The sequence below is a fragment of the Delphinus delphis genome, chromosome 1, assembly GCF_949987515.2.
Source record: "Delphinus delphis chromosome 1, mDelDel1.2, whole genome shotgun sequence".
Classification (NCBI taxonomy): domain Eukaryota; kingdom Metazoa; phylum Chordata; class Mammalia; order Artiodactyla; family Delphinidae; genus Delphinus; species Delphinus delphis.
Genome location: NC_082683.1, coordinates 55,583,331 through 55,608,162, shown reverse-complemented (window position 1 = coordinate 55,608,162; position 24,832 = coordinate 55,583,331). Strand labels below are relative to the sequence as shown.

Genomic DNA, 24,832 nt, shown 5'->3' with positions numbered 1-24,832 from the left:
ATACAAGAATATGTCTTAGGGAGATCAGCTCAGTGCTTTGTGACTGCCTGGAGGGGTGGGATAGGGAGGGTGGGAGGGAGGGAGACGCAAGAGGGAAGAGATATGGGAACATATGTATATGTATAACTGATTCACTTTGTTATAAAGCAGAAACTAACACACCATTGTAAAGCAATTATACTCTAATAAAGATGTAAAAATATATATATGTCTTAAAGTTGACTATTCTGAGTCAATTTTCAAAGTTCCATGGTGTAACTTTCAATATACAGTGTCCTTTTCAATATATAGATTAAGGATTTATTTATTTATTTATTGGTAAGATTTTATTGAATTATAGCTTTAAACATTGGCTTTATTATTTGTTTTTCTTTACAGAATCAGTTATAGGTGTATGAGGTCTTCTTTGTCTATCTTCTATAGCCATTATTTTCTTTGAGCTTTTCATTTTTTCTTATTTTGTTTCAACCTCATGGAAATTTTCATTTCACTTTTCCATATCTCCTCTGTATACTTTGTTGAATCTATTCCCTCTCGTACATCTTGTAATTTAGTCCTTATTTTGGAGATCATTGTCATTTCAATCACTTTCTTTTCTGCATTCAGTCAATTCTTATTCCACACCTCTTTTTGTGCCCACTTCTCTTTTGCATTTGTGAATTACTGATTTGTGATGTTTTTTCATAACTTTTTTTTTCATAACTTTTATGCCTTGTCTAACAATATATGATTCATGTTGGAGTGTTGTACTACAGTGTCTTCTGGTTGAAGGTTGGGTCTCGGGTGTTTTCATCAGCTGAAGATGTTTTTTTTTTTTTTTTTGCGGTACGCGGGCCTCTTACTGTTGTGGCCTCTCCCACTGTGGAGCGCAGGCTCCGGATGCGCAGGCTCAGCGGCCATGGCTCACAGGCCCAGCCCTTCCATGGTGTGTGGGATCTTCCCGGACCGGGGCACAAACCCGTGTCCCCTGCATCGGCAGGTGGACTCTCAACCACTGCGCCACCAGGGAAGCCCAGCTGAAGATTTTTGATTCTCTATTTCCTTTTGAAAGTGACTTTGTGTGGATGTTGGCTGCTTTCACCTGTTCATTTTCAAGACTTTTGGATTTTTCTGGATGGACCAGATGTTTCTACAGATAGGGTTGAAGGATTTGAGTGACTTACTAGTTTCTTAGTTCAAGAGTCCCCTCTTCAGTTGGTATAGTGAAATACAATTTCTTTAACGAAGAGGCTCTGTGGGATAAGGGAGGATGATTAGGGAGAGTTTAGAAAAACTGAATTTCCACCAACTTCTTTATTCTTCCCTCTTTCTCACTAACTCTCCAAGAGATATCTCCTCCTTCCAAGCTTCTTGTTCTCTCCCAGAAGCTACACCTCTTCATACATGTTTAGAAACATTTAGCCCCATGTACCTTCAAGCCCCTTCCTTCCCCCATTAGTGAGGTCTCTAATCCAGCATGGCTGTTCTCAGTATTTTTCCACTTAGTGTGGGACTCTCTGGGATGCCACTGCACTCTCCTTTTTCCAAATAATCCCTGCCTCACTCTCCATTTCCACATGGGCTCCATGCTACTAATTACAGATATTTATTTCTCCACTCAAATGCAATGAGAGTTCGCAGTCTTCTGTTTCCTGGTTATGTGGTAGATTTAATTGTGTTATGCGGTGAGTTAATTGTGATTTTGTTTGCTTTCCTTGATCTCTATAGTTTGGGGAAGACATGTAGAAAGAGTAAGATTGAGGCATGTCATCTTCAAAGAGCCCTCACCATCTAACCTCTATTGATAAATACCAACATTTATAAATTTTTAGGTAAGGTTTTCATATGAACACTAAATAATTGGGCTGTTTTATTGGCTTCATATGGGGGAAACAGCAGTTTTTTTTTTTTATATACAGATAAAATATGGAAGATGGTTCAGTCAGGTCTTTAAGCAATGTTAGCCTGTACCCGCTTCTCCCTGACCCTGCTGGGCTGATAGAAGGCTTCCATACTGTGCTGAGTGCATATGATCAATGTGCCCAGGGTACATTTTGGAGGTCAACATGTCCAGAGTAGTCTGAGATGGTCAGTGCACCCAGGGTGGTTGATGGAATATAACATAGTGGATCTAGAGTGGTCAGTGTATTTGGGCCATTACTGTGAAGAGAGTGGCTGATCTGTCTTGACTAATCTGGATATAGCCCATTCCTTTTTGTATCCCTGATTCCTCCTCAGCAGGGAATCATTTTCTCAGGGTGCATGGACTTAGAATGGGGGGTGCAAGATGGCAACGCCTGATGGGATATGAGACCTAATCTCTCCATGGGAGGTCTTCTTGCCTTGTTAAAGGGACTGGCGCTAGGATCCTGACTAGGAGAAAAGCTGGTCACAGGAGAAACTCAACGCTGCTCAGGCCCTAGTCACCTCCAAGTGGCAAGGCTCTCCACCCTGACTCCTGCAAGTCCTGCCCAAGGCCAAAGATGCCTTGACTGCAGGCCCTTTAATTGTGGTCCTTCTGGGTCTTTGGGTAGTAAGAGTCAGAATGAGGAAGAACAGCTGAATAATCATAAGGGAGCACTGGAGGTGAAGTCTTCATTCTACTACTTACTGAGTAGGTGGTCTTGAGCAAATTATTTAATTTCTCTAAGCCTGAGGTTCATCATCTATAACTGGTATACAATGCTTGGCCCATTGCCTGTCACCGCAGAGTAAACCTTCAGTAAACTGTAAATGTTATCTTCTGTAACATAGGCATATATGTACACACATATACATATATAATTTTATTTACACACACATATATAAAATGCATATACAACACAACTAGTTTAGGAAGGTTCCCTCAAGTATGGGTATGGTTTTCATTTAATTATTGGTTGCTTACATATTCAGTGGCCGAAACGGGGAAAATATATGGGGAAAATATGGGGAAAATCATACCCAGCTGAACTCTGGGAGAAAAAACTCAAGTGATTTATTTAAGCAGGTGGTGTTCTCTGATAAAGCAAAATTCTATATAACTACGCATTTCTTTTGGTCATCAAAATTAGAAAATCGTCCCCTTCATAGTGCCTTACCCTTACATATCCTACCCCCTCACTTCATAGATATCTAGACTAAGACCCTCATTCCTACCTCCTGAGTGCCTCTGATCCAGCAGTCCCACACCAGCTTAAAATGATATGCTGTTTGGCCCGTGCAATGCTTTCTAACGTTTAAATTGCCAACGTTTAAAAATAAGATTTCAAGGGAATATATGTCTATGTATGGCTGATTCATTTTGCTGTGCAGTAGGAGCTAACACGACATTGTAAGGCAACTCTACTCCAATAAAAATTAATTTAAAAAAAAAGGTTTCACACAGTGGCTCCCCTTTCAGCAAAAGCAGTGTCCCCCACACCACCTCCCCTCACTCTCGTTTCACTCATTTTTGTTCCTGACTTCTCCCTTGGAGGCATTTAACTCTGCTCTGGAGGCATTCGTTATAATCCAACCATTCCTTTTTGGTGAACCCTACATCTTAGTTCAGACCTGTAGTACAATTACAATCTTATCATGCAAATCGGATAAGTCACTTCCCAGCAGAGTCTGTACTGTCTATTGCAAATTTTAAGACCAGGTCAATACAACTTGATCTTACCTTTATCTCCCCAGTCCTGGCCTCCACCCGACTTACATGCTTATACTTCGATACACATCCCATCCGCTTGGCCTGCGTTCCCTCTTTCCTGCAACACTCAGCTCAAATATTAACTCTCCCTTGGTCTCTACTTAGCCAGCCAAGAGTCACTGCACCTATATTCTGTCAAGTGTAACCCAGTGATTAACGCCAACAGTTACGTGTAGTTATTGAATCGTGTCCATCCCCTCCAGGAGACTGTAAGGAAGTCAAGGACAAAAACTGGGTCTTATTCATCTTTGCAGCCCCACAGCCTAATAGTGTTGATAAGAGAAAGTTGTAACTGGATGACATATTCATCTTGGACCCATTTCTATCAGTCAGCTTGGGATGAATTATGCTGTGGTACCAAACTCCACCCAAATCTTAGTGGCTTATAAAAGTAAAGGTTTTTCATACACACTACTCGTCCATCACAGATTGGCTGCATCCCTGCTCCAAGTCTCTACCTCAGGATTCAGGTAAAAGAAAAGCCCCATGAGGCTGCCAGTCTCGTTACAGAGATGGGTGCTCATGCTCTGGCTCCTAAGTCTTCTGCCCAGAAGCGGCACCTTCATTTCTGTTCACAGTCCAGTGGCTAAAGCACATCGCATACCCAAGCATGAAGCCAATGGGGCAGAGATGTAAAATCCTCCTGAAAGGTGAATGGTTTGAACTTTAAAACAATCTCCCACATTGCCATCATGTCCAGTTCACTTTTCAGGGCCATGGAAGCCTGGAGAACGCGCTCCCCAGGCTCCTGTGTTAGCTGGCTTCTGACCGGCTGCAGCTAACGGAAGGCCCCTTTAGGAGACGGGAGAAGATGAGGTTGGGAGAAGCCAGGGCGTTTGCCCCTCTCCCTGCCACCGGGAGCTTCTCCTGCAGAGGCTGTATTTCCTCCATGCCTCGAGCTCCCACCAGACAGGCCTGGGGGTTCTGCTTCTGCTGAGTAAGCCGGGACTCTAGGACCTTAGAGTCACGTATTCCACGTATTCTGATCCAGTCTCCTAATCTGTAGGATGTGATCTGTGTAGGATGTGATGATGGGATCTGCTCACATCATCCAGCTGTTTTAAGAATAAACTAAAGAAGGTCCATGGGGCTTCCCTGGTGGCGCAGTGGTTGAGAGTCCGCCTGCCGATGCAGGGGACACGGGTTCGTGCCCTGGTCCAGGAAGATCCCACGTGCCACGGAGCGGCTAGGCCCGTAAGCCATGGCCGCTAAGCCTGCGCGTCCAGAGCCTGTTCTCCACAATGGGAGAGGCCACAACAGTGAGAGGCCCGTGTACGGCAAAAAAAAAAAAAAAAAAGAAGGTCCATGAAAATATGTTAATAAAGTGCTGGAAAATAAGGAGCTTGAGGGTAAACAAAGTAAGGCAACATGATAAACAGACAAGAAAATGAGACTGGGGGTCATAACTCTTGGTTTCAGGGTCTCACTCTGCCACCAACTGTCACCTTATCCAGCGAACACCATGTTCCTTGTTTTCTCCATCAACAAATTGTAGAAAACACTGTTGACGATGGGGTGGCTGCACAGTGGCATAAATGAGAATCTCTGTGAAGATGTGTATTTTCCCAAGTGTAAAAAGCTACAGAAATGTTAAAGGAACTCACTAGTTATAAGCGGAAAAAAAAAAACTTTATTTCTATCAAATTAAAAAGTATGAATCAATCTTCAAGCAAGATAAAATCAATAACACAATTAACAGTTAAGAGAGCATGTACAGATTAGACTACAGGTTTAGAATCTTTGAATTAAGCACATACACCGAAATCAAGAGGGCCAACGACTTTCACACTGAGGAAAAGCACTGACTCATCGTAAACACATGACTTCTGGGAAAATGGAGCTGACATCTCACAGGACAGTAAACCAGAGACAAGTTGCCATTAGGTTAGAGAACTGATTTAAGCTCGAGAGGGATCATAGTGAAATGTCTCTGTAACTCAACAATTTCCCGAGATCTATGCATCTCAAAAACAAGAACATATAAAAATCAGTAGTATAAATTCTCATAAAACTAGAAAAGCCCTCTAAGCCCCGACACCCTGTAGCTTACATAAAGACTGAGTTTTTGTTTTTCTTCCCTTTATTCTTCTCTAAATTAAACACAAAACATTGTTTTTATTTAACACATTTCTGACTTTATATCCAAAGCTTTAAATGAAGAAGAGAAAGGTTTTATGAAACGAAGTTAGACACACATCAACCCCAGGGAGAATCTTTAAGGTGCGCTGCTCTTTGACATGTGTTTAAACAGGAAATCTTTTATTTCAAGAATTAACACTGTGCTTTCTGGAATAGCCTAATTATCACCAAAGAAGGAATGAATATTCTCTCTCTCTCTCTCTCTCTCTCTCTCTCTCACACACACACACACACACACACACACACACACACACCCCAATTTAGGGAATTCCCTGAAGCATACAGATAATGGCATTTATTTTGGCAAGAACTGTGCAATTTGTTAAAAGATAAGGTACGGCATTTCTCAACACTTGTAATTACGTCTCAACAGATGCAGGAAGCAGATTTTTCCTCATAGTTGAAATACAGCTTCATGGTTCCCCGACACCTGGGTCTTGCACACTTTTCATCTGGAAACCAGACTGGGTCAGTTATTTATGGAAAGGGATGATAACTTATGACCAGACCACATTCCCTTATTAAAAGAAGTCTCTGCTACTGGGTTCTTCTTTTGAAACACCAAATAGACAAGGAGTACTGAGAATGGAGGAGAATAGAGAGAAAGCAATTCATACTACGAATACACCTCTGTCTTATTTACCAGAATTGCCTTTCTGGTAAAACTACTGCAGTGAGAAAAGGTATCGTCTATGAAATGAAAAGACATGAAATTCATCAGGTAGATACGAATGCCTCCCGAGATCCTGCAACCCAGCAGAGTACAGATGAGACACATGCCCTCTGCATATACAGTGTACAACTACCACCAGGACCCACCCAGTGCCCACTTCCTGTCTCAGCACCAGAGCCAAAAGCAAGGATTCCAGGTGGGAGCAAATATATTGTTTCACCTATTCATGAGAATAGGGAGCTCAAACTACAGAAACGGACAAAAAAGGCCTTTTTGAGTTTCCTGATTAATCCCTATAGGTAAAGGAAAAGGTTAAGGAGACAGGATTATTTCAGTTTTTAAATCCAAGGAGGCAAGATCACTGAGATAATACTATCTATTACATAGGGTCATTGTGGAGGATTTAATTACACAATGGCTGCAGTACACTTAGCACCGAGGACCAATAAACAGTAACTACCAAGAATATGCTGATACCTTCATATATTTGGAAATCTGCTGACTTTATGATTTGGGCAAAGACACTCCCCACCCCCAGCAGATGGTAAGACCTCTTTAAACAAAGAGCCAAAGTCAGATATTGAACTCAGGTCCCAGTGAACTAAATTTTACAAAAACCCTATTTATGGGTTTATATAGGCATCTTTCTATCTAAATTTATCCTGTCAACAACCTAGTAATGGCAGAAAAGGCCACAGCATCACCTCTCTCCCAAGAATCCTCTGTCACCTATGCCTATTCTTACCTTTTCCCCTTCCCTACCGAAGAGAGGGGCACAGCCTGGGTGAAGCTGGGCTGCTGGAGGATGCCAGAAGTGACCCTGTGGGAGGAAGGGGAGACAGGAAGCCAATATCCCATTTCTGCCAGAACCGTGCATGATAAGCACTGCCACCACATCAGAGGGTGGACAAAGGTGTGGATGTGGCATTCAGGATCATGTTCGTGTGTAATGTCATACAGGGAAGATAGTATGAAAATCAAGGATGACCCTATATTAGGGGCTCAGTCACCATCTGTTCATCTGCTAGCCCTTTAGGGAAGATCAGTTACTACCAGGGCCTTGTCTCGGGGTGGGAGTGAGGGAGGGATTTGTTCTGATGTCAGGGAAGCAAAGGGAGTAGTGTCTGGTGAATTCGCAGGAGTCCAGGCCTGTGTGTGAGCACCACGGCTGGGGTGGCTCAGGCATAAAGGTCCCTTCAGGGGCACAATGCCATGGACACTGAAAGGGTAGGTGAAGACCTTGAGCTTGCCTCTGCCACAGATTAGCCTGGACCCAGGTCTACTTTGACAGCCTTTCACTTTATTTACAAATGAGTAGTTATGGAGGATCAAGGGCTCAGACTCTCCTCTAGCAGCTTCCTTTGCTTAAGCAAAAGTCAAAAAACAAACAACAAAAAAAGGGAACAGTCCCATACAGAGCTGAATGTCACCATAGTGAACTCTGCTATTTTTGACATGAGGCCACTTGGAAATATAAGCAAAACCAAGCAGCTCAGTGCCCTGCCTTGCTTGGGACAGGACGCAGGTAGTTAACATCCAGGAGCAGAGTCAGGAAAACCTGGCTTTGAGTCCTGACTACACTGTGCGCAGGCAGCAGGAGCCAGGGCAAGATGCTTTACTTTTCTGACCCTCGCCTTCTTTGTTTATAAACACGGAATCGTGCCTATCTCAAAGGATGCTGGAAAGAGTAAATGAGATGTTTGTAAAGGTCCTAAAACTGTACATAGCACTCAGTAGGCCTTCGATAAATGGTACCTATTATATGCTTGCTTTAGTGTTAGAGTGTATTAAACATGGCAATATTTTCAAGTTCCAAGTAAGCGGGAAGCCGGTCAGGATAGTGGAAAGCAAACTGAACGCAGAGCTGGCTAGAGTCACAGAAGGTGGGGCCGCGTAGGAATCTTAGAAACCAGCCAAACTACTCTTTTTGCCTAACTGTAATGGAACCTCATGTGTGGCAGTAGAAGGAAAACTAAAGAACGATATCCCTTTAATTTGACCTTTGTCAAAATATTTTCAAGAAAATTTTATTTTTTTTACAAAATCACTGAAGGAAAAACTAGACTTTGTTGAAGAAAACCAGAAACAGATTTTTTAGGCCACTGAACATGAAACAAGTATCATCTTTCAAAGCCCACAGAAACAGTGTTTGGCTTTTATTGGTCTCACCTAGCAAAGGTGATTGCCCTCAACTGCAGGGCAACCTCAGAAACAGCACAGCGTTGAGACACACTGAGTGGTTCTGACACTGGCACTAAGCATCTATTTTGCTGGAAGGGAGAAGGGAGGGAAGGATGGAGGAGCAGAGTATATGGAATCAGGGGTCACCTAGGCCGTTTCCCATGCCTCTTTGAAAAACTCCAAAGCCAGTGGTTACACTGGAACATCTGCTAAACATTGAAAGAAGTGAAGAAAGAGGTCTGAAGATTTTTCTGCTTCCAAAAAAGCACACACTTTCCTCTTCTGAATGATCCATATAATAACCTTAACTTTCTACTTTTCCCACTTTGTGGAAATTGTCTCTATGGCAGAAGCAATTTTCCTCATAGCAGACTTGTTTTTCTTTGCCCGATTCCCCAGGAAACCTGAGCTGTATCTGCATGTCTGATTTTCACCCTGTCCCTATCAACTGGCATTCAAACACAAGTCTTCTAAAAAGTCACTGTCATGCACTGATGTTTCAAATACCTGAACTGGGCATTTTAAATGCATAAACCTAAAAAGTAAATAATCTTCTTTCACTTTGATTCAGAGGATAAGGAGGAAACTGGTCTGTGTTTCCACTAAGGTAGCCAAAGAACATTCACATGAAGGGACAAAGGGAGAGAGATTGGCAAGAGTGGGGGGCAGTATTTGTAAGGAAGATGTACGGCTACCATACAGAATCCACTGGTCAGTGAATTGACTGTGGATTCACTGCGGCATCTTCGGAAGATAAATAATGTGTTTCAACACCACCTATGCTGAAATAGGCTTCTTTTGTTTTCTCACCAGTATGAAGAGTTAGACAAAAGTCACTCCCAGGAATAGTAAAGGACCCTCCCTGGGGACAGTCACGATGCATGAAGAGGAATATCTATTTTTAAGGCAACAGGAATAAATTTCATTGTCCTTCCCAGAGGAGAGCAAGAATTATAAAAGATGGCCACCAAGTCTGGAAACCAGGCAAATCCTTAAATAAATGGTTTACTGATACTACATTTCAGTGAATGACAAAATGGTATGATCTATATCTCTAGACTTAATGGCCGCCCTATAGAAAGCATCTTTGGAATAGAATAAAAAATTACGATTTTTGTCAAATCCCATAATCGTAAACCTGTCATCATCAGTCTAGGCATGGCTAGTGCAACGTTTTCCTCAATGCCACAGGCTCCATTCCCTTCACCAACTATTTATAATATGCTTGGGTCACTCACAGGAGAAAAACACTGTCAGCATCAATATTTAGCAGCATTTTCAAAATACATTTTTTTTGTCTTGACTAAAAAGCTAAACTATTCATTTAGTCCAGTAATTCCATATGGTCTTATTTACTTCCATACATAAGATATGATATGATCTTTTAACATTTATGGAGGTGAATATTTGCCAGTTTTTCAGGGTTCCCTAAAGACTCTGAGGGTTTTATTTTGCCACAATAAAAGAAAGGAGCAGTGTCAACCCATGAGAGTCAGACCAGCAGTTTAAATAGACCCTCCACATAGCTCAGTTCCTAGTGCATAAAGAGATTCAACACAGTCCCCTAGCTCTCAGCTCTTAGAAAGGAATTTGAGAGGGATAAAAGCAGTAACAATCTGTATTACTTAATAGTCTAGGAAGGGAGAAAACAGATGTCTAATAAAAGTAGTAAAAGCCAAATCCTTTCATTCCAGGATGACTGGAAAGGAGAGATTCTATGGAGTATGGATGCAGAGAGAAGGTGTCATTCCTAAGAGAAAAAATGAATTGTGCAGACTGACTCAAGGCCAGAGAAGCAACCACTGAGAGCTTAGCTTCAATCCCACTGTCACCAGGAGGACACATACCAGAGAACCTGGGACAAAGGCAGCTACAGCCTTTGGCATTCTCAGGCCTCCTGGTGCTATGGTTCAACAGCCTTTGGGGGCTGGGGAGAACCAGGGACCACCACCATCACGTGTGAAAAGGCCGCTATGGCAACAACATGGCTGTCGAAAATCAGCTAGAGCTTGGGTTATACACCACTGGAAATCCAGCCTGTACTTGCTTGCTTTCTTGTGAAGGACTTGAGACATGTGCAGGGACATCTTAAACATGTGCAGGTAGCCCCTCTTTTAGAAAGGCAGAGAAGAGCCTCTTCATTAACTCTTTCTATTCATTAGTTTTCATAGCAGTTCACCATTTAAACTAGAAAAGATGCTGCAAGCTATCTCAGCTAGCTGCTAATTGGGACATGGCACCAACACTACACATACAATTGAATGGATGACCATATCTTCCTGGTTCTTCCACTGGAGGGCTCAGTAGGCTTCTTTGGACTGAATAGGTGCGATCTTGTTCGAGAAAAGTGTGTAAACATAGGGCCAGATTTTGTTAGTCTCCGTTCCAGAAAATTGGTGGAGTACTCCTCGGCTCCTGAAAAACAAAGTCCAACATACAAAGCATTTTAGGTTTCCTTTTGACATGATATTAGAGCAGAAGATCCTGGGCATAATGTAAGCACAATCTCATTGTCTATATCACACATCACTGAGCGCCAAAACAGCCCCTACAAATGTATCAACACCCCTAGTAATTCTGGCAAGCTGACCATCGTGCCACCTTTTCTTCTCCCCTTTAAAAACATATTAAAGGGGGGCTTCCCTGGTGGCGCAGTGGTTGAGAGTCTGCCTGCTGATGCAGGGGACACGGGTTCGTGCCCCGGTCTGGGAAGATCCCACATGCTGCGGAGTGGCTGGGCCCGTGAGCCATGGCCGCTGAGCCTGTGCGTCCGGAGCCTGTGCTCTGCAACGGGAGAGGCCACAACAGTGAGAGGCCCGTGTACCGCAAAAAAAAAAAAAAAAAACAAAACCATATTAAAGGGGACTTCCCTGGTGGTCCAGTGGTTAAGACTTCGCCTTCCAATGCAGTGGGGTGCAGGTTTGATCCCTGGTTGGGGAGCTAAGATCCCACATGCTTCGGGGCACAAAAACCAAAACGTAAAACAGAAGCAATATTGTAACAAAGTCAATAAAGACTTTAAAAATGGTCCACATCAAAAAACAAAAAAAACCTTAAAAAAATAAATAAAAACATATCCAAGAATAACATTATAGGGACAACCCCAAATCTGCCTCAATATATCCATTAAAAAGCAAATCACTGACAATCCTTGCTACTCTAAAACCTTTATTACTTACAACAATAGATCATGAAATACAAGAGATGTCCTAATAATATGATCAGCAACGTCATATCTACAGGGTTGCTAACTTATTCGGGGGGTGCAAGGTCAGAAACTGATTATAGCAGAGGCTGTACACTGCTGTCCCGAATGCAGTCCACTTATAGGGTTTGTTTGGCTTCCATGCGGTTAAAATTTTTTTAACTTGTTGCCAATATAAAAACTGGGGAGAGACGGTGCACCACTGATGTCACCGCCGCTGACTGCTTTCAGGTAGGCAGGAGTGGAAGGCCCGCGAGTTGGTCATAATGGCAGGCGAAGAAATTAATGAAGACTATCCTGTAGAAAGTCACGGTATTTATCAACGTTTGAGAATTCCACTGGTGCTGTGGATGAGACGCTGAAGACCGTGACGTCTGTGTCTAGAAATGAGTTGCGTTGTTGCAGAAGTTGGACCCATTTGAACGAGCGAAAAGTGGATTTAGTTTCTACTTACACATTACATTCAGTATTTTGGGTTTATTTGGCAACTCAGGGAATCAATCCTAAGGAACATCCAGTAAAGCAAGAATTAGAAAGAATCGGAGTATACATGAACAGAGTCAAGGACATAACAGATGAGAAAGACGCTGGCAAGCTGGATGGGGGGTGGCTTCAAGATTTGTAAAAAACGCGCTCTGGGAACCAAAACCTAAAAAATGCATCAAAGTTGCCAATAAAGGAAAAAGTAAAAATTAACCTTTTGGATTTGATGTACACATGTTCATAAAGTACGTAATTTTTATTGTTTTCCACAAAATAGATGATGATTATGTGGCAATGTAGGGTTTAAATGTATTCCTTATTGAATTCATATATAAAATTTGCATTTTAAATCTGTAATGCTAAATACTTTTTTACCCCGAAAGATTAAGTTATCTTTAGAGATTTTCCTATAGAACACTATGAGGTTTTTAACGTTGTGGTATATTTTATATTTATAGTTTACCATCTCTTGACAAGACTCATTTCTTTATACAGGTCAATCTTTCAAGTGCCTTTTTATAAGCAACTATGAAATTTAAGTTAAATGTTCTCTGTAAATATTTGTTTCTGATGAATAATGATTTTATGAAGTATGCTGAAGTTATAAATATGTCCGTTTTCACTATATAAAATTAAGAAAGCATGAAATGAGTTAAATGTCCTTTTTCTCTGTGTAGTTATTTCATTATGCTTTCATGGTTTTGGGAATCACTGCTTTTTGTGATATTTGAAGTATGAAATTAGGACTTTAAAGTTAGTCTTTAATTCTTGGCACTTTGCCAGTACGCCCCATTTAAAGTAAAATATATTCGCATTTATTTTAGATGGGAAATGAGGTTGTATAATGATGGCTGAATTTTGCATAATGGCTATACCCTATCAATAAAGCTGTAAATGTTGTGTAAAAAAATAAAATAAAATAATAAAAATTGGGATTTTCTTCCACAGAGAGAGCCTGATTTCTGCTCTTCTTGAAAATCAGGGATCACTGGTCACACTGAGCCTGAGTGTCCCTGGGGTGATAACTGGCTGGAGAAACAGAGGAAGCTGTCCAGTTCAACTGTCACTCAACAGCCCAGCCTTGACAAGGCCCCCACCAGGTTTGACACTCATTTCCAGTAACTGCCTGGCTTCTGGGGCCATGTGAATTTGCAATCTGTAGTTTTAGCTCTTCTTTGTTTAAACACCCTCCAGACATGTGGGGGCCCAAAGTCTCTTCTAATCTTCTATCCAAGTCAGATATTTACATATGGGAGTATCAAAATGTAAGTCATTATTTCAGTCCCTTAAGAGAAAAATGAAAAGTCTAGATGCAGTTTTACAGTCAAGCAGACAGAGATGATCAGGTTTTGGTCCTTATAAGAGTCTCAGCATAAAAGTACCAGGCATTCTCTCCCACGTACAATGCCAGCATTTCATCTGACTTTCGTCTGACAGGTACTGGGCCTTTTGGGTTTATCAAGCTTAAAGAAATACTACCCCACTGCAGCCCAATGTCCTTCCCATGAGGAGCCACACCTTGCTGGCTGGCCACCTGCCATGGAAACACTGAAGCACACTCACTTGTATAATTCAATGACTGGTTTTGCCACATCCTTGTACTGTCTTAGTCTGGCAGCAACTGCTTCAGGTTTGTCATCCTCCTGCTGTACCAATGGTTCACCAGTGATGTCATCGATCCCCTACAAATACCAGAGAAACCAGTTAGTATGGCCAACGGTTGGGCTATTCCACAGGTGAAATAAAACTTTCCTGGGCAAAACCATATATTCACCTTTGATTCCTACCCCGTGATGATTTAGGCCTGGGGTACAATAGTAATGGTGAAGGTAGTTGAAAAAGAAATAGCGTTCATAACAATATGTTAAGCTGTTTTCATAAGAGCTGACATTAAATCTTTATTAACTTCTCAGGTCTTTCCAAACATGTTCCAGTGGTTCTGATAAATGAGACCTTCAACTCACAGTTCAAAATTCCATGCTGTCTCCCCCAACACCAAACAGCCATTAGACAATGTCACTCTAGCCCTCTAAATATTCCTAAAACTAGCTGCCTTTCCAAAGCTTGAGTTCATAATACGGAAAATAAATATCTCAAAGAACCAAACAGTTTACTTAGGGAAAACACTTCATTGAGGAGGAGGTATTTCAGTCCTGTCTCTGCTAGCTTTCAAATTCTGTCACATAGCTCTTCTGAGATTAAACTTGCTCAGGTTATTTTACTAAATTAAATAATGGCATCTGAAGGGAGAATAGGCATGAGTCATTATACCCATGAAAATCAGGAACAAACATTCTGAGAACTGAAAAACTGCAATTTGAGAAAATTTGATTTTCAATATATTTTAACTTCAGGAGTCATACCACCTACTTACAAATAGCAAAATGGACACATGAGAATTGCCTACCAGGGGAGAGAGTAACAAGAAATAAATCTGTCAAAAGGTAGGCTAGAGCTGAAGCGTGGCCTGGGGAAGGATGGAGGCGGCAGAGACTAAGGCGGAGGCTGCTGCCCGAGAGGCCCTGGCCAAGGTGGCAGACATCCTGGAGCCTATAGGTCTTCAGGAGGAGGCAGAACTGCCCGTGCAGATCCTGGGTGAGTTTGTGATGGACTCCCGGAAGAAAGACAAGCTCCTCTGCAGCCAGCTTCAAGTAGCAGACTTCCCGTAGACTTTCTCGGTTCAGGAAGGCACTGCCCAGGACCTGAACCCCTTGGCTTCTGAAGACACGAGCCAGCAGAAGGCAACTGAAGTCAAAGAGCAATGGAAAGAGCTGAAGGCCACCTACCAAGAGCACGTGGAGGCCATCACAAGTTCCCTGACCCAGGCACTGCCCAAGGTGGAGGAGGCCCAAAGGAAGCAGGCCAAGCTCCGGGAGGCCCTTGAACAACTCCAGGCCAAGAAGCAAATGGCCATGGAAAAACTCAGAAGAGTCCAGAAGCAGTGGCAGCTACAACAGGAGAAGCGTCTGCAGCATCTGGCAGTGGTGTCTTCAGAGGTGAGGGAGCGTCAGACAGGAACTCAGCAGGAGCTTGAACAGCTATATCAGGAACTTGGAACCCTGAAGCAGCAGGCAGGGCAGGAGCAGTACAAGCTGCAGAGGCACCAGACCTTCCTCCACCTGCTACACACCCTTCAGGGTAAGCTGCTATTCCATGAGGCTGAGGCAGAGATGCCACAAGAGTTGGATCTTCCTACGGATAAGCCCCAGCAGCTGACCCAGCCCCAGGAGCAGAACATTCGGGACACCATGGGGAGAGGTGAATGTGTGTCCTCCAAGGCCAACAACCCACAGCCTGCTGGAGAGACAGGCTTACCATGGCTTCCTGGGAGACAACAACATGGGGAAGGATCCTAGAGCAGGAGAAAAACTAAAACTGGGATTTCATGTGCCTGAAGGAGTCATTTATTTTAATCATGAAGACACCTGGAAACTACAGGAAACTCATCTCCTTTTGTTGTAATACTGATTGCTATCAACAGTAGTCTATTTTTCACCTGAGTATCCTGTTTATTTGTAAAGAAGCTAAATGACAGCCTGGTTCATTGTTAAATTTTGTATTAGGAGCAGAGTTTTCACTTAGGACTGTCTTAGAATTCAAAAGATACTTGCTTCCTGGATGTTTGTCTTAGTTTGACAATATTAAAGTTTTGTGATGAACAGTAAAAAAAAAGGTAGGCTAAAGCAGAATCGAAAGGCTCAGGCAACTCAACGGGATAGTCTGAAACCGGCTGTAAGTTTGAATTGCACTAAAATTTTATTATAGCTCAGGGCCTTAGGTACCTAACTTACACTTAGGATTTACTGGTGAGCCACAATTATCACATGGGTATTCCAGGGCTGTTTCCCTAACAAAACATGAGACATGGGCATGGGAGAAAGCTGTACATCACCTATAGTTCCCTCTCTTTTATTTTACTTACTGCTGCAAAGTTCAGAAGCCATTTCTAGGGCTTCAGAGTATCAGGAGATAACAACAACTGCTTCCAGAAAGAGCAGAATAGGACATCAGCATCTCTCCTGGGGCAGCTTGGCCACAACAGCTGGTTGACTTAGGCCAGAGCAGCACTTTTACTGCTATCTTTGGAAATAGCACTGTAATTGCAGGTGTTCTCTTAGGGATACCCAGTCTTTGGAAAGCAACTCAGTGTTCAAGCTTCTCAAATTTTGGGAGAGTCTGCATCAGCAGGTCTAGGCAGAGCCAAAATATGAAGCTTTTGTGTTAGACTCCAATGCATGTTCAGAACCCTATTTTCCTCCCTATACATTTTTTTCCCCATACTAGCTTTTGGGGATGGAATGGAGGAAGGGTTCTAATAAAGGACTTCCAGAACTACTTACATTTTAAAAAGAAAACTTGAAAAGGAGACCAGTGCTTAGCCCAAATGAAAAAGACTCATCAGGACTTAATGAAGACTTACAGAGCTAGGAAGGCGTCCTTAACCCCTTGAAGTAGTTTTCTATAATTATTACTGACTCTATCTATATCCAAGTCTAGCCTATTCCATAAACATGAACCCAATAAGACACAATAGCCACCCCTTCCACATTTGGATAAGAACAAGTAATAGTATCTACCACCAAATAACTGAAGAATTATCAGATTGAACTAATTCATGTCTTTAACAGAAAGAACAGTTACTCTTTAAATGAATTTGTCAAAAGTTTCTTTAAACATATACCTTTACATGTATTTAATCTTACGCAGATGCATAGATGTTATATTTTGAACTTCTTCTTAAGGGCAATCTTTCACGCCTTTAGTCCTGCCTAGTCTCTCCTCCGCACTCCCACCACTCACATGACCCCACTCACTCTAACCCTGTTCCTTATTCTGTCCCAGCCTCAACTATTGGCCAGTCTAGGATAGTTCCTTTATATCTTTATCACTACTCCTATGAAGCTAGAGAGCGCTTACAGACACGTAAACAGATATACATAAAGAACGGTGGTCATAGGGAATTCCCTGGCAGTCCAGTGGTTAGGACTCTGTGCTTTCACTGCTGAGGGGTGGATTCAATCTCTGTTTGGGGAACTAAGATCCCACAAGCCGTGCAGCGCAAGCCAAAAAAAAAAAAAAAAAGAAGAAGAAGAAGAAGGGAGGTCACGGTTTTAGAAAAATGTAATCATTCTGCTATTTGCTTTTCTCATTCAACAATACCCAGGAGAAATATTTCTCCGGGCCAAAGAATGTACTACTATGTCTCTTTTTTTTTTAACCTTATACATGATTTTCCAAAATGTGGCTATTCTCAAATTTATTTAATCATCCACACAGATGAATATTTGTTCTGTTTTCAAGTTTTGTTTTATTTTTCCCACTACAAACAACATGGAAATAAGCCTCATCCTGTACATGACCTGACCTGAAAGTGCTTACATTTCCATAGACTGTACTCCCAGAAGTGGGTTGAGTGAAATATGTATTTAGAAGTTTTAATGTAGGTTGCTCAGTTGCTCTTCTAAAAGACTATTAATATTTCATATACCTAATACAGGTAAGAGTATCATTTTCCCAGATCCCAACCAGCAATAAATGTTGTAAACGTTAATTTACATCCCTTCACTACTAGTTAATGAGAATTTTAAAATATTTGCTGGCTATATATATTGCTCTTTTTGGAACAGCCTATTCATATCGTTCCCCTTTTTACCTTTCTTGTCAATATGCGAAAGTATTTTGTATATTCTTACATGTACATGAGGCGGGTTGAAGTCCAGGTTATATACCCTCCCACTAGGAGGGTGAATCCAGCGTCGGCTGAGACGGTCTTTGAGCGTCTCAAATGGAATGTTCAAAGTGATCACTAGGTCCAGGTCACATATTTTGTCCAAGGCTTCGGCCTGAACTAATGTTCTAGGAAAACCTAAATGCCAAAACAAAACATTAAATGTGAGACACTTCCCAATTCAGTTAGTTGTTGAAATATTTTCAGAGACAGAATAATCAAATCTGCACGTACACTACCCAGAAAGGAGATTTAATCAGGAATTTATATCTACTTCTATAAATTTAATACTAGAAGAAAATACGCTACTTTACAACCTAGCTTTAGCATTTGGAATATGAAAGGCTAAGGAGTCACATGATAAAAGCAGTAAGTGCTGAACATCACTACGCTAGTCCCAACTCTAGTCTCAGCTCTGCTCTTAACTACCTGTGTGACCTTGGGCAAGTTATAACACCTCCATTTCTTCTTCTGTTAAAGAATCAAAGGGGCAAATTTTATTTGTGTCCTTTTAGTTCTAACAGCTTATGAGCATATTATTCTTAGGATACCTCTATATATACACAGAAATATTTTTTAGGTCTAAATCAATTAAAGTAGGATCCTTCACTCAGACCTTCATTTGAGCCTGCACCTTAGTAACAAGGTGGGCAAAATTCCAATCTCAAAAAGAACTGGTGCTTTTGAAACTATCTGGACACTGCAAAACTTATAAATTCACCCTACTTTTCTAAATGTCGGAAAATAAACTGCAGTTGAAATTTGAACTCATGGGCATCACTTCCTTTTTTGCAGTTAGTTGACCCCAAATTTTATATATATATATATATATATATATATATATATATATATTCCCCCCCCCCCCACCAGGGATTGACCTGCTTTAAATATAACCCCAGGTTTGGCTGGGATGGTACACAGTAGTATCTTGTTCCTAAATAGTTTGTCAAGTTGGTCTGTTTTGTTAAAAACCTTACTGTATCCAATTATCACTTTTTAAAAAAATGTCCTCTAAATCTTAGATAAAAGAGCTGGGTGGATGGACAGCAGGAAAGAAAGTATAATAGGAGGTGCAATCTTCAGAAGACAAACTTAAATCACTTAACAATCAAAGAACTCCTTTTCCTATTACAGGAAGTCAGTTATTCAAACATGAATGTGCTGCACTCTGTTAAAATCTCCAAGTCGTTTGAATGCCAAGGTGATTTCAGAGTGTTTGTTGCATTCAATGTGACAAAACCCACCCAACACTGTCTCTACGCCCCCGCTCCAGGTACCAACCTCTGCTCCCTTCAATGCCTTCCTTATTGCCTGTGAGGCCAGGCCCTTTTCTCCAAAGCCCATTCCTCCCGGGGTCCTCATCCATCGTCTTCTGCACACAGAAATAGGCCCCTCTTCCCCCGCTCTCCATACACCAGGACACTGGATGATATTTCTGATTTTCCTTGGTCTTGCATGTTCCCCAGCTGCAACCCAACTCACCTGTTCCCACAACTTCACCTTTGGGCTACCCATGACACCACTTTCCTTATCTACACTTCCATAATTTATTCTTCTTTTGTTCAGTATCACATGACATGATGCCCAAGGTTGACTTTGGCCACATCGACTTACTTTCAATACTGCTCTCTTCACTAGCTCCTTTCTATCTTTGTAGTGTCAGATACCTCTGCCTCAGGGCCTTTGCATTTGCTGTCCTCTGCCTAAAATGTTCTTCCTGCAGGTCTCTGAATATGACTCCTATCATTTCAGATATATGCATAAATGTAACTTCCTCAGGGAGACTTCTTACACTAGTATACTTAAAATAGTCCCATTCCCCTTCCACTATCTATCTCATTACTGTTTATTTTCTATTATTTATTACTATGAATAATTTCCAAGTATTTATGCTTATTTTCTATCCCTATCTCACTCTGAGAAAAGGGACTTTTTCTGTCTTGATCATTGCTATACCCTTCAGCTTCTAAAAAATTAACACAGATGAGCAACTTAGTATAGGGCCTTGTAGCTATTTCCAAAGTTTATGTCCTGATGAACTTGCTTACGGTACTTTGTATCTAAGTGTCTTTGCAAGTCCCATCTGAAATTATTCATTCCCTATATCTTACTAAACTCAACATCTGGTCTGCAGTCCAATGTAAGCCCTGGTCACAGTAAGTACAGAAATGAGAAAAAACATTTAGGAATTTTATAGCAATTCCACAGAGTAATTTTAACTCTGTTGAATCTAAAATTTGGGCTTGAATTTATTGGGTTTTTTTCTTTTAATTTTTCCAGTAATTTGTATTTGCCAAAAGAGATTGCTCTGCAGTGGATCGGGGAAAAAAATAAAACTGGATTTTCGCTACAGATAATTTGTTCTAGGCTTCCCCTGGAGCTTCTTTTCTAATTTCTCCAGTAAGGGAAATTATCCAATGGCCCAAGTTTCTAACTTTTTTTTTTTTTAAACTGGGCCAACCTTTATTATTTTTTTTAAACCCCACATTTGTTTATTTATTTATTTTTGGCTGTGTTGGGTCTTTGGTTCTGTGCAAGGGCTTTCTCTAGTTGTGGCAAGCGGGGGCCACTCTTCATCGCGGTGCGCGGGCCTCTCACTATCGCGGCTTCTCTTGTTGCAGAGCACAGGCTCCAGACGCGCAGGCTCAGTAGTTATGGCTCACGGGCCTAGTTGCTCCATAGCATGTGGGATCTTCCCAGACCAGGGCTCGAACCCGTGTCCCCTGCATTAGCAGGCAGATTCTCAACCACTGCGCCACCAGGGAAGCCCCCAAGTTTCTAAATTTTGATGTTGTTTATTGCAGAATCTCTTAAGAGATTAAGTGGTTATCTCTTTGCAAAGGGATACAAGAACAGAGAGACCCAAACCCAGGGCACATTTCAACTCTATTCTTATGACAAGGAAAGACAGAGTAAGTTCAAACAGAGGTGAGGAGAGGCTTATCTTGCAGAGCACATCTAAGTTCATCGGCTATCATGTGCCCAACCTAAGCTAAACACATGCTTCCACCAGGCAACACCAGAGCTGTTCCAACATTACAGCTAACATCAGAAGAAACTGCTTTCACATCCTCATTTGCTGTCCTCTTGTGATCTCTCTTGCATTCAGGCTGGCTTCATCAGAGAAATAGGTATTTCTAATCTTACAGCCTAGGCTCTTGTGCCAATAGTCACTCAGCTGTATTCCCTCCTTCCTCCCACACTGGCTAAGCATCCCCTTCACATAAAGGCACCCGCATGTTGGGAGATTATGCCTGGAAGTATGTTCAGGGTGCTTCTGCAATGGGAACTGAGATACAGTATCTTCAAAATAGAAAACAATATTGCCTTTAAATAAACTAACTAGATTTTTTTCAAATCTCAACATAATTTCTGTCAGATCAGATTATGACTGCTTGGTATCTGGGGAAGTAAAAGGTCAAATCATACCTGCCTAAGATTAAGTACAATGTAGACACCTTGGCCTTAGCTCTGGAAGGCAGCAACGCCTGGTACACAGTGGGCAAACACTAGGGTAGTTGTCTTCTACTGTTCTTATTTATTTATTTATTTATTTATTTGGCTGTGTCAGGTCTTAGCTGCGGCACGCGGGATCTTCGCTGCAGCGCGCAGCCTTCTCTCTAGTTGTGGCACGCGGGGTCTAGAGTGCATGGGCTCAGTAGTTGCGGCGTGCGGGCTTACTTGCACTGTGGCACGTGGGATCTTAGTTCCCCGACCAGGGATTGAACCCGCGTCCCCTGCATTAGAAGGTGGATTTTTAACCACTGGACCACCAGGGGAGTCCCCTTCTAGTTTTCTATTAAGTGAATATACTTCTTTGATTAGTCTGCCTTATTTGTAAATAATTCCATGAAATTATATGACTCTTGAGCTCTGTAAAGTCTATATGTAACCCTCTATCATGGAATGGCTTGATTACTTTAAAATTGATTCATGAAGCAACTTCTCTTTTGATTATTATGAAGTTCAAAAACAGACTGACTTTTAGAATTGGGGTTTCATAGCATTTGAGTGTACTCTGGAGCCCCATATATGTGACAGTTACCAGGTAAATAATAATGTAATGCTATCTGGGTCACCCAGGAACAAGATGTGGACCCACGTGGGTGCTCATGGCTCAATTCTATCTACGGCTGCACAGACTGGGGGACAGGGAAGGGGTCTTAGGAGAGTCCAGATAAAACCACACCAAATTCTTTCCCACCAAATTCCCTTTTGAATACTACACACACCCTCAGCCAGGTGCTTTCTTCTGTCTCCCTCCTCCCAACAGCTCACTGCAGGTCAGGCTGGGGATGCTAGAGTAAGCACTTTGGCAGCAGGCCCAGGCACTATGCCAAGTCTTAGTCCACTTCAGCCTACACCACGCACCAGAGTCTGCCCTAGAAGATGAGCTTCCTGAGGTGGGGACTTAAGACGTGTCTCACTCCCCTTGTTATCTCCTGGTACTGTGCCCGGTACAATCTACATTGAAACACCAATAAAGTGAGGGAAGTAAGCCTTCCACATAAAGGCACTCTCCCACTGATGGCCAGGTCCTGCCTTTCCCTGTATAACCTACACCTCATTGAAGCGTCAAGATGACAACTGGAATTAGAAAGATGCCTGCAGCCAAAACAATCCCAAATCAATCTTTGCTCTTTCCTCAAATCCAATTTCAAGGAAAAGCCATCTTCTGAAGCAGCAGCTTCCAAAGAGACCCTCCTCAGAGTACAGAAAGAAAGAAACAGAACCTCTATTGTTTTTTTTTCCTCATTCTTTTTAATCTTCTATTTGGGAGGGCCCATTTTACCAGTTATATATTAATAAAATTGTATGTATTTATATATTTATACATAAATATCCACATACTGAAGATGTAGACAACATTTTTATTGATGAGTATGCACAAAGAATTTTAGCAATCACTCAGCCACAGTCCCTGGGGCCTTCTGTTCCAGCATCACTAGTCACTACCCTGACAAGAAAACATTGTTCTTTATCCTTTGGGTAGAGGTTGAGAGCTGAAAAAAGCCGTAGGAAAGAAGAGGTAGCTCTAAAACAGAATATAACAATTCCTTCCACAAATAAAAACTCAAATATTATTGGTTAACGTTTCCTTGTCAAATGAGGTTCAGAAGCCCATCTGCTCAGTTCCCCTAGAACTGCTTTTGAACTTTGGGGGCCTCTGGAAGAATGGGTGGGAAATGCAACTGTGTACAAAATAAGCTGAATTCACAAGGAACAGATTTCAAAAATATGCTGGGCAGTGCCAACCTACTGGGCTCTCACATTCAGACCCATATTTAATTCCTTTTCTGAGAGTTTCTAAGAGTTTGGGGGGTCACTGGTGCTCTTTGCTCTCCCACAATTACAGTTCAGCACACAGACTCCGCATTCTGGTCCCACCCAGTCACCAGGGAACTGAACCCAAGCATAGCTTAGAGCTCGGGCACAGCATAGCCATGACAGTAATAACCTTCCCACTCTAGTTATCTGTTTGCCCCTTTCATCACCTCATTTTTAGATAATAAAGCTCTTTAAATTTACTTTCCTGATCCAGTTCAATACCTTATCATGGGGCTTCCCTGGTGGCGCAGTGGTTGAGAGTCCGCCTGCCAATGCAGGGGACGCGAGTTCGTGCCCCGGTCCGGGAAGATCCCACATGCCGCGGAGCGGCTGGGCCCGTGAGCCGTGGCCACTGGGCCTGCGCGTCCAGAGCCTGTGCTCCACAACAGGAGAGGCCACAACAGTGAGAGGCCTGCGTACCGCAAAAAAAAAAAAAAAAAACCTTATCATGATGAGCCTTAATTTAGGTTAAAATTCAGAAGACTGGTAGATTCAGCACAAAGATTCAGCCTCAAGCTGCTGGTAGTACAGGTGTGCCTTGTGGCGGCAATGGGACACAACTTGCAAGGAGCTAATCTACACGCAGGCTGCACTAACTGTAACAGAACCCAAACCGAGAAAGATATGGCTCTGCAGTCCTTTCCACCAGTGTGCACCCCATTTCTAGAAACATTCACACAGACAAGGAAACTCTAGAAGCTGGACTAGATGGTTTCCAGGTTCCAATAATAATTCAGCAAACACAGCCTTTATGCTTCACGCGTATTTTTAGTCTACAGTTTACGAAGTACTTATATAAGTTTACTTATTTCATTCTTCACGTCAACCCTAGGAGGTCGGCAGAGCAGGAATTATCACCCTCTGTTGGATAGATGAGTATGTTTGCCTTCAGTGAGGGTCAACAGAGGAACTTGGATTTAACATCGGGTCTCTGGTCTTTCAAGTGCTCTTTCTATTCTACTATGCTGTTGTTCCAGGGGTATAAAGGAGGGGTACTTAAAAGAATCCTAAATGTCACCCCATCTATCTTTCTTCAACCAAAAGAGCAGAGCATCACGGTAACATCCTCATCATCATGGTTACTATTTGTCGAGCATCCTCAATGTGCCAGATATATTACATGCAACAGAAAAACCGAAACTTTGCAGTAGCCGGCAAAGGCTTGTTGTTGTTCCTGATTCTTCTCTCTCCTCCTCTCTCCTCGTCTCCCTGCACATCACTGACATCCTTGCTGTTCTCAAGCAGGCAGGCTCACTCCCGCCTAAGACATTTATAGTTCACGTCCCCTCTGCTTAGAAGGCTCTCACTCCAGATGTCCAGGTATGCCCTCAGCTTCACAAGCCTTGGCTCGAAGCAGGTCTGTTAGTGAGGGCTTCTCTAACCAGCCCACCACTGGCGCCCCATTCACCCTTCATTCTTTTTCTTTTTTTCTCTGCATCACTT

The 24,832-nt window shown here is 42.2% G+C and overlaps 1 protein-coding gene and 2 pseudogenes across 2 annotated transcripts in view; 2 read left to right on the top strand and 1 right to left on the bottom strand.

Moving 5' to 3' along the window:
- Window positions 1-935: 935 nt before the first annotated feature.
- AK4 (adenylate kinase 4) overlaps window positions 936-24,832 on the bottom strand; it is an 81,684-nt gene continuing 57,787 nt past the window's right edge. Inside the window, exons 4-7 of one of the 2 annotated variants that reach the window (XM_060023309.2) lie at window positions 18,027-18,199; window positions 13,897-14,015; window positions 10,901-11,060; window positions 936-1,232 (exon numbers count right to left, since the gene is read on the bottom strand). In XM_060023309.2, the coding sequence (XP_059879292.1) occupies window positions 10,946-11,060; window positions 13,897-14,015; window positions 18,027-18,199 (407 nt within the window). In that variant the 3' untranslated portion in view covers window positions 936-1,232; window positions 10,901-10,945. Of the gene's footprint in view, window positions 1,233-5,090; window positions 11,061-13,896; window positions 14,016-18,026; window positions 18,200-24,832 lie in introns of those variants that run through there. The other variant, XM_060023300.1, reaches the window with a different exon arrangement.
- LOC132420898 (nuclear nucleic acid-binding protein C1D pseudogene) lies at window positions 12,117-12,546 on the top strand (annotated as a pseudogene).
- On the top strand, window positions 14,811-15,689 carry LOC132420894 (ZW10 interactor pseudogene; annotated as a pseudogene).